Genomic DNA, 9,821 nt, shown 5'->3' with positions numbered 1-9,821 from the left:
GAGTAGGCCATTCAGCCCCTCGAGCCTGTTCCGTCTGGTTGATCTGTATCCTAATTCCATTCATCCGCCTTGGTTCCATATCCCTTAATAACCTTGGCTACCAAAAATTTATTGATGTCAGATTGTGTGTCACAAATTGTGAACTTCAAACTCAGTAGATTACCTGATTTAATTGATTCACAATCTGGGGAATGATGGATGAAAAGATTTTTTAATTGTTTATCCCACAAATTTACTATCATTTCAGCCTCTGATTTTGAAAAGATAGGCACTGCCTTCTTAGGAAATATTTAATTGCTAATTTTCATAAGCAAATAGCACAACTGAGTTGGTCTGCTGTGCATTGCCAGCTATTGAATAAGTCTATGGAAGGTGACTATTACAGCCCAAGGGTTTATAGCAGGTGCACTCGCGGGAATGCGATTTGCCAACTATACACAACGGCTAGTATAACGTTTGACAGACTTTATGGCAGGTGAGCATTACTACACAAAATATTTATTGCACTTCAACTGTTTACAGATGGGCGTAGCTTAATATAACAACTTTAGGTAATTTGTGTCACGTATTTACGTTTACATTGAATTATCAGCAACAACTTGTATTTATATAGCGTCTTTAATGTAGTAAAACATCCTAAGGCACTTCACAGGAACGTTATCAAACAAAATTTGACACCGAACCAAATAAGGAGATAATAGGGTAGGTTTTAAGGAGCGTCTTAAAGGAGGAAAGATAGGTAGAGAGGCGGAGGTTTAGGTAGTGGATTCCAGAGCTTAGGGTCTAGGCACAGCTGCCAATGGTGGAGCGATTAAAATCGGGGATGCTCAGGAGGCCAGAATTGGAAGAGCACAGATATCTCGGAGGGTTGTGGGGCTGGAGGAGGTTACAGAGATAGGAAGGGCGAGGCCACGGAGGGATTTGAAAACAAAGATGAGAATTTTAAAACTGAGTCGTTGCCAGACCGGAGCCAATGTAGGTCAGGGAGAACGGGGTAATTGATGAATGGGACTTGGTGCGAATTAGGATATGAGCAGCAGAGTTTTGGATTTGCTTAAGTTTACGGAGGGTAGAAGGTGGGAGGCCGGCCAGGAGAGCGTTGGAATAATCAAGGCTAGAGGTAACAAAGGCACGGATGAGGGTTGCAGCAGCAATTGAGCTGAGGCAGGGGCGGAGACAGGCGATGTTACGGAGGTGGAAGTAGGCGATCTTGGTGATGGAGCGAACATGTGGTTGTAAGCTCATCTTCGGGTCAAATATGACAGCAAGGTTGTGAACGATCTGGTTCAGATTCAGACAGATGCCAGTGGGAGGGATGGAGTCAGTGGCTAGGCAACAGAGTTTGTGGCGAGGACTGAAGACAATGGCTTAGGTCTTCCCAATATTTAGTTGGAGGTAATTTCTGCTCATCGGACAAGTAGTGTGACAAATCAGAGACACTGGAGGGGTCGAGAGAGTTGCTGGTGAGGTAGAGCTGGGTGTTGTTAGCGTACATGTGGAACCTGACATCATGTTTTCGGATGATGTCGCAGAGGAGCAGCATGGAGATGAGAAATAGGAGGGGGCCAAGGATAGATCCTTGTGGGACTCCAGAGGTAACGGTGCGGGAGTGGGAAGAGAAGCCATTGTACATGATTCTCTGGCTACGACTGGATAGATAGGATTGGACCAGGCGAGGGCAGTCCTAACCTGCCAGACAATCGAGGAGAGCCATTGGAGGAGGATTGTGTGGTCAACCGTGTTAAAGACAACAGACATGTCGAGAGGGATGAGGAAGGATAGTTTACCATGGTTACAGTTACATAGTGACTTTGATAAGGACCGTTTCAGTACGGTGGCAAAGGCTTGGAGGGATTCAAGCATGAAGTTGTGGGAAAGACGGGTACAGATTTGGGAGGCGACAATATGTTCAAGGATTTTGGAGAGGAAAGGGAGGTTGGAGATGGAGCGTTAGTTTGCAAGGACAGAGTGGTCACGTGTGGGCTTTTTGAGGAGAGGGATGACGATGGCAGATTTGAAGGTCAGAGGGGAAGAGTACCTGGGAAGAGTGAACCGTTAACAATATCAACTAACATGGGGGCCAAGAAGGGAAGTTTGGTAGCAATAGGATCGAGGGAGCAGGAGGTGGGTCGAATGGACAAGATGAGCTCAGAGAGGGCATGAGGGGAGATAGGTGAGAAACTAGAGAAAGATGTGAGTTCAGGGCTAGGGCTGGGGGGGAACCTTAGGGGAAATTTCTCCCAGTGGGCTAGGAAGGAAGGGAAGTGGCAGAGACAGCTGAATGGATGGACTCAATTGTAGTGACGAGAAGTCCATGAGCTCCTCGCACATGGTGGAGGAGGCAGGGAGAGGGGTTTAAGAAGACGGTTTGTGGTGAAGAAGAGAAGCCGGGGGTTATCTTTGCAGTCCAGGATGACCCTGGAAGAGTGAGCAGTTTTGGCAGAGAAGATCAGCAGCAAGCACTTACAATGCGGCTTTTGCGCTTTTCATCACAATTCTTAAAATGATGATGAAAATAGTAAACCTGTGTTTAAAAATAGGAAACGGTGGAAATGCACACATCAGACAACATTTGAAAAGACAAAAAAAAGATAACGTTTGGGTGTAGACCCTTTGTCAAAGCACTCAATTCTGATAAAGGGTCTGCACCAATGTCTTTCTTTTTACAGATGGTGATTGACTTGTGCGCAATTCTAGCATTCTCTGCTTTTATTTCAGATTTCCAGTATTTGCAATTTTACCTGTTATCTCATGACTTTGTATTGTCAGTCGGGTAACACAATGGCCGTCGTACTTTATCAATGCACTACACCTGCTTCTTTAAATAAACATAGTGAAGTGTCTCACAACACCAGGCCTTTCGCTGAAATACCATAGATAATTAATACCTTTATCATAGAGAGGTGGAATCCAGCCTTTACCATATGTCTACTTATTTGTATGCCAATCAGTTTTCTCCCCATTTTTTCCTCTTCACCTCCTGAAACCACTGACATCTGCTGCAATATGTTCCAATGGCTGCTGGAGGCCCCATAGAGTAGCAATTCTACCATGTGAGCCTAGAAAATGAACACTGGTATGTTACTCGACCTTGGGGAAGCACTACAACTGAAATGGATCTTGACCTCAAAAGTCCTTCCATAACTTTGGTGGGGATATGCCAGAATAGTTGGAATCGAGGCCGGGACCTGCTTACACCATCGCATTTCGGTCCAGCAGAAAGCTTTGTGGGATGGCCTTCTGGGGTAAAAACCTCCATAAGGCTATCATTGTAAGGCAAATTTTTACCAACTAAGCCATTGAGGAAGCTGGACAGCTCATTTCTACATGTATAGTTTCCAACTACAGTTTCCTCTACTTAAAATTACCATGTTTAAAATGGGCAGTTGCTTATATTGGCTAAAAAGCGATAACCATTATCCATTTGCATTAACACCAATTTCAAAGTTGCTGGTTATAACATCTTAAGTGCTCTGTTTATTCCAGGCAGAAACAGCTGTGCTTACTCACTAAAATACCCTGCATGGGAGGAATCCGTGATTACATCGGCTGGACTTATCAAGAAAAACATGACTTGCATAAAAGTGTTTAGATTGTTAAACTTTCTCAATTACCGCTATGTAATTGATAAAAGTGCAATGAATTGTAAAGTGCCAACGCACTCCTGGCCAGTCTTCCATTTTCTACCCTCCATAAACGTAGTCATCCAAAACTCTGCTGCCTGTGTCCTAGCTCGCACCAAGTCCCGTTCATCCATCACCCCTGTGCTCGCTGATCTACATTGGCTCCCGGTTAAGCAACACCTCGATTTTAAAATTCTCATCCTTGTTTTCAAATCCCTCCACGGCCTCGCCCCTCCCTATCTCTGTAATCTCCTCCAGCCCTACATCCCTCCGTGATATCTCCGCTCTTCCAATTCTGGCCTCTTGCACATATCCAATTTTAATCAGTATTAATTCCTGGCATAACCTCAGGGCAATGTCCTAGGCCCAACTATCGGCTATTGGCAGTCATGCCTTCAGCTGCCTAGGCCCTAAGCTCTGGAATTCCCTCCCTATACCTCTCCATCTCTCTCTCTCTCATCCTTTAAGACACTCCATAAAACCAAGCTTTTGGGCCATCTGTCCAAATATCTCCTTATATGGCTTGGTGTTAAATTTTGTTTTATAATGCTACTGTGAAGCGCCTTGGGACGTTTTACAATGATAAAGGCACTATATAAATGCAAATTGTTGTTGTTGTTGCTTTAGCACTTGCTGCCTGGTTAATGTGATGCTCCCCAAAGACTTGACCATAAAATCTAGACTGATAGGAGATCCAGGCCTAGAAATTGGGTTTTGGCTTAGCCAGGGCTTTAGCGCCGGAAGTTAGTGCCGGCGCTAAGTCCCCTGCGCGCGCCAAAAATTCAGTGGCGCCGCGCCCAAATGGCTGCCGGCGCTACTGAAGGGTCTTTGCGGCGGTACATCGGCGCTAACTGCCGTTTCGCGCCGCAATTCCGGTGCTGCGGCACCCGATGCGGTGCGGCAGGCTGGGGACGTGCAGGCCTCCTCCTCCCGTTAAGGAGGAGCTGCCTGCACCCGGCCGCGGCCCGCGCAAATCAGCTTAAAAATGAGCCCGGCACCTCGGACAAGTGCCGGGCTTGCATCTGTTCCGGGGGGGGGGAACGGGGAGAAGTCCGGGGAGGGAGCTGCGGGCAGGCGGCCGGCGGGAAAGTGGCCGGCCGCCGCGGGGCCTTTAATGCGCCGGCGCAAACTGGAGTAAGGCACCTCTGCCAGAACGTTGCTTGCGGCTGCCACGGGCGAGGCGGCCGCAACTCAATTTCGGAGTTCGGGTGGGTTACCACGGCAACCGGGACGCTGCGCACACCGATGACGTCATCGGTGCCGGTGCAGCGCTACCGGTGCAACGCCGATTTAGGGCCCCAGGGAATTTTTAAACTGGCCATAACTCTGGCGCTAGTCCCTCTAGCGCCTCAAAAGCGGCGCGAAGGCTAGTGAATTTCTAGGCCCCTATCTTTCTGATGATACATTAAACTGAGGCCCCGTCTGCCTGGTCAGCTGAACATAAACAATCCCATGCATTATTTGAAGGAGAACAGGGGAATTCTCTTCATGACCTTGCCAGCCTTTATCCCTCCAAAAACAGATTTACTAGTCATTTATCTCTGCTGTTTGTTGGATATTGCTGTGTGCAAATTGGATCATTGTTGGCTTACATCACAACAGTGTCCACACTTCAAAAGTAATTCAAAAAGAAAATACTGCAGATGTTGGAAATCTGAAATAAAAACCGAAAATGCTGGAGATACTCAGCAGGTCAGGCAACATCTGTGAAGAGAGAAACAGAGTTAACATTTCAGGTCGATGACCTTTCGTCAGTTCTGACGAAGGGTCATCGACCTGAAACGTTAACTCTATTTCTCTCTTCACAGATGCTGCCTGACCCGCTGAGTATCTCCAGCATTTTCTGTTTTTACTTCAAAAGTAATTAATTGGCTATGAGCATTTTGGGACACTCTGAATGTGAAAAGCACTATACAAATACAAGTTCTTTCCTTCTTTTCTTCTCATCATGGCTGCTGTTTAGAGGGTTGTTTGGAGCAGGCTGTTCCTGCCAATTCCTACCCAATAATTCCCCACCATGGAGCTACCACTCATTTAAGTTAATGCAGGTTGGCTGATCTTAGTTTCAACCCAGGTAACCCTGATGTCACATCAATTAAGTTGGATAATCATTGTGTAGGAGCTGTAGTGAAAACAAACAATTTATGCCAACATGCCAGCAACACAGTGAGTCGCAACTAACAACTTGCGCAATTTGGATTTCATGTAAGTCACATAAAATGTTTTAATTATTTTGTGTCTGCAGTCTCTCAATCTGCCCATTTTATACTACTTACCTTAGGTTCCTGTAACAGCATCTTCTTCATGTCTAGTTTGCTTCTTAAGTGTGTAGTATCCCGCAAGATATAATGTCCATCCATGTTTCCTATCTATAATATAAAATACAGTTGTGAAAATTAAACATACGGAATTATTTCCTGAAGAACAATAAATAATATATTGCAGGAATTAATTGACAGAATTGGCTGACACACTTGTTTTGTACTGCATTTATATTAGGAGTTGGAATTATACCACTCCACCATGCTCACTCTGCAATGCTAACTCTGTTATGCTCCCTCTAGTAGACTGGCTCCCCTGCAATGCTTACTCCTCTTCTATTTTTTCCTCACTGTTCTTTTCTCCTTTGCTTTGTTCACTGCTGTGCTTATTCCCCTATTACGCACCTTTGGCTTTGTTCATTCTAATACGCTAACTCTATCTAGCTTCTATCCTTAGACTATCAAACTTTCCACTGCTGATACTCTCTAAAGTAATCACACATTACCACACTGGATTGCTTGTCACCTAGAGATAAGTGGGTGATTTCAATAACTCACTGTAGTAGCACTGTGTTGATACTGCACAATGCTGGTATGAAACCTATGTACAGAGGAATGAACTAATATATTGTTATCACACCAGTATTCCAGAGGGAATGATCCATGCTAAATTCAATCTAGAGCAGTAACTCCGGTATGTAACTCGTGTGACTGCCCTGGAGCACCTGGGAACTAGATACAAATGGAATGTATTGTCAAGGATAAAATATTTTATTTTGCTGATAGCTATTGGGATATTATAAATCTGATCATTAGCCAACATGGTGACAGTGCAAAACTGAACCTAGTTTAGCAACTACCTGAAAAGGTACAGAGTAGAGAGTAGGAAGATCAGAAAAGTTATCTGGTACAGTGAGGCCACTTTTCTCAGCTTGTGTCACTATAGGTAGCCGCAGCACCTCTTTTGGCTGCATCTATATTTGTTCTTGGATTGGTTAGTCTGGTGAAGAAAGTTCCACTCTCTAGTCATGGTCTTCTCAGTGGCTGGCCTTAGCAAATCGACTGGGAATGCCACCAGCTGAGTGAGACCTGTGTGTCAGAAGCCAACAGCCCTAGAACCCCAGAGTGCAATATAAAATCAACCATTGATTCAGAATTATAGGTCTGCTGTTGATTTGGTTACATATATATAACAAGATAAATTACTGTGTAGCATTCCCTGGAAAATAACCCAACAAATGATGTCAGGACTGCATAAATTATAAGCCTAAAGGAGATATGGCATTGGGACTGCACAATACTTAAGACAAAGGTTGAATGACACAAGAACTACACAACTCATGAGCCTGAAGGGCAAGTGACACAAAAAGGTTAATGTCAGCAGTGCTGCATAATGGAGGAGCGTGGAGAGCGAGTGTTGCACGAGGGTGGATTTTACAAATTGGCAAGCTGGGAGTCTATGGGGGTGAACCACAGAGTGAACCAGTGGAGTTAGAGGACAGAGATAACTGGACCAGGCCTCTGGTGATGGAGGCTAAAAGAGATCAAGGCAGGAAAGAGGGTTGAGAGAGTGTAAGGTAGAGCAGGATGGAGGAGAAGTAGAGAGGAGAGGGGAGGAGCAGGAGGGAAGATGGGGGCTGAGAGAGGGGAAGGGAGAAGTGAAGGATGCGGAAGGGTGAAGGGATGAAAGAAGGGAAGCATGGGAGGGAAAGGAAGAGGGGGAGGAAAGAAACAAAGACATGGAGGGGAAAGGAAGGCAGACGACAGGGGTGAAGGGGGAGGAGGACGGACGATAGGAAGGAGGAGGAGGGCAGTCGATGGAGGGAGGATGAGAGAGCACAGGGATGATGGAATGGAGGACAAGGAGGAGGGGAGGGAAGGAAGGGCAGTGGTAAGGTGTCTCTGGATGGTTTCACACACACTCACTTGCTGAAGTTTACCTAGAAGATTTTAGATCAAATGTTGGACTCTGCAGGGGTTTACACAGCTGTGGGGTCGGTTTATTAACTGAGACATGCTCTGGAAGCCTGTGATGCTGGGCACCTGAGGAGGTGAAGGGAGATGTTATTTTAAATTATATTAACAGTGTGAAAAAGGGCTAGAGTGAACCAGCAGCTTAGACAGAGACCGTAGATGCAGAATAAGAACAAGGTATTGCTGGGAACAGGGTCAAGTGCAAAACTGGCAGAGTATTATTTTAAATTACAAGTTCCTTACAATGCTGTATGTGCCCTCTTGTTCACTTTCCCCTTATTCTTGATCGGAAAATTATAGGGCCTTGGGACATTTTACTATGTTAAAGGTGCTAAATAAATGCATGTTGTTGTTGTAGTTGTCTTATAGGGATCTGGGGGGAGAGCACCTGCAAGAGGCAGGAGAAGGATTGTTGAGAGATCATCTCAAAAGGCATAATCCGCCTTCAATTGGGCATGTCGTGAAGCTGCAGACTGGAGCTGTGCACTGAACAGCCAATTGGCCATGGCAGGGAGGGCAGCTGGGTCACAAGGAGAAATGTGGGTGGGGACAAGTAGTGGTCAACAACAGCCAGGAGCGGGCAGGGATCAACTGTGGCTGAGAGCAGGTCGACCATGACATTTGAGGCCAGATATGAACAGAAGATAAGAAGAGGCCACAGAGCAGAAGAGGCAGAGGAGAGCACCAGCCCACAACAGGCCAGAGACCCAATTAGTGGCTGGAAAAACTCTGAAAAAGCACAGAGATGCCTGTGAAGCTGGAGGAAGCCCTGAAGGCACAACCTTGAATCTCCTCAGAGATGGCAATCAGGGCACGGCGGAGGCAGGTTCAATTAACTAAATATATTTTTTCAAAAACTTAAAAGGGAAAGAAGGTTTAAAACATTAAAAATGTTTAAATGAAGAAATAAATTCACAATAAAAGTAAAATATTCTTTCCAATTAAAATGTTAGGTTCATAATGCCAATAGTGACTGACTGCAATTCAATAAACTGACCATATATATATACCTGTATAAAAGTACCCTACTGTCATACAGGCATGAGTGAATCTGTGACAGGCAAGGTACGACACGCTTAACATTACAAACTCTTATCACAGTGCCACTTAAAGGCATAACAGATACTTATACCGGGTTTTTCCAATGGCAGTAAGGTTGACATAGGAGTTTTCAATGAAATGGGCATCCCACATACCAATTTTAATATACTGTATATGAAGTCACTTGAACAAACTGGTTGGAGGACCATGCTCAGTCTTGTCATAGGGAGGGCTTGTGGAGGCATAAAAGGCACCATGTAAAGGCCACGTACTTCCCCAAAGAGAATGTGAGGAAACTTAGATAGCAAGTCACTCTAAGCTCCTCTCAAGCATCTCCTAGCAGTTAGTTCTAGTTCAATTGGCACAGCCTGGAGGAAAGGCTGCTTGAAGGCTCTGTCAGGCTGTGGGAGGGTGAGTGGCGTGGGCATACCTAAAAGGAAGGAAAATAATCAAACATATATGGAGAAATCAAACTATCCTCAATTGAGCACAAGTATGGCCAATCAGGAAGAATACTTTCCTATAAATTAGAAGTCGGTATTTGAAAAGGCAATGTACACATAAAATACAGCAAACCTTTTTTGTTTGTTTACAAATGCTCAAGACAGAAATGAGACGAGATTCATCACTGTTTCAATTGCATATTATGTTATCATGGCAAAAATGGTCTTCTTCCCCAAATGGAAAAAGGTTTCTCAACCACTTTTTCATGAAGACTGTGCCTCTTTAAATGTGTAGGACACAATGCAATTATAATTTACATTTGTCAATAGAGTAAAAGACAGTAAATTGCTCTTGTGCTGTTAAAAATGTTTAAATTGCAGATGGGAAAAGATGCAACCGTGCACTGTTCCACACAGTGGGAGGATATATCATTCCACTGGCAATTTCCAATTGATTCCCCACATGGTGACTTTCTAAT

General features: G+C 44.8%; 1 protein-coding gene across 1 annotated transcript in view; it reads right to left on the bottom strand.

Moving 5' to 3' along the window:
• LOC147112803 (neuroendocrine convertase 1-like) overlaps positions 1-5,988 on the bottom strand; it is a 294,716-nt gene extending 288,728 nt beyond the window's left edge. Inside the window, exon 1 of the mRNA XM_085996239.1 lies at positions 5,900-5,988. Coding sequence (XP_085852365.1) covers positions 5,900-5,983 — 84 coding nt within the window. The 5' untranslated portion in view covers positions 5,984-5,988. The remainder of the gene's footprint in view (positions 1-5,899) is intronic.
• Positions 5,989-9,821: the final 3,833 nt, after the last annotated feature.

The sequence above is a fragment of the Somniosus microcephalus genome, chromosome 9 (genome assembly GCF_052327205.1).
Source record: "Somniosus microcephalus isolate GS21.2 chromosome 9, FLI_Smic_1.0, whole genome shotgun sequence".
NCBI lineage: Eukaryota > Metazoa > Chordata > Chondrichthyes > Squaliformes > Somniosidae > Somniosus > Somniosus microcephalus.
The sequence above is the reverse complement of the archived record's forward strand: the minus strand, read 5'-3'. Positions and strand labels throughout refer to the sequence as shown.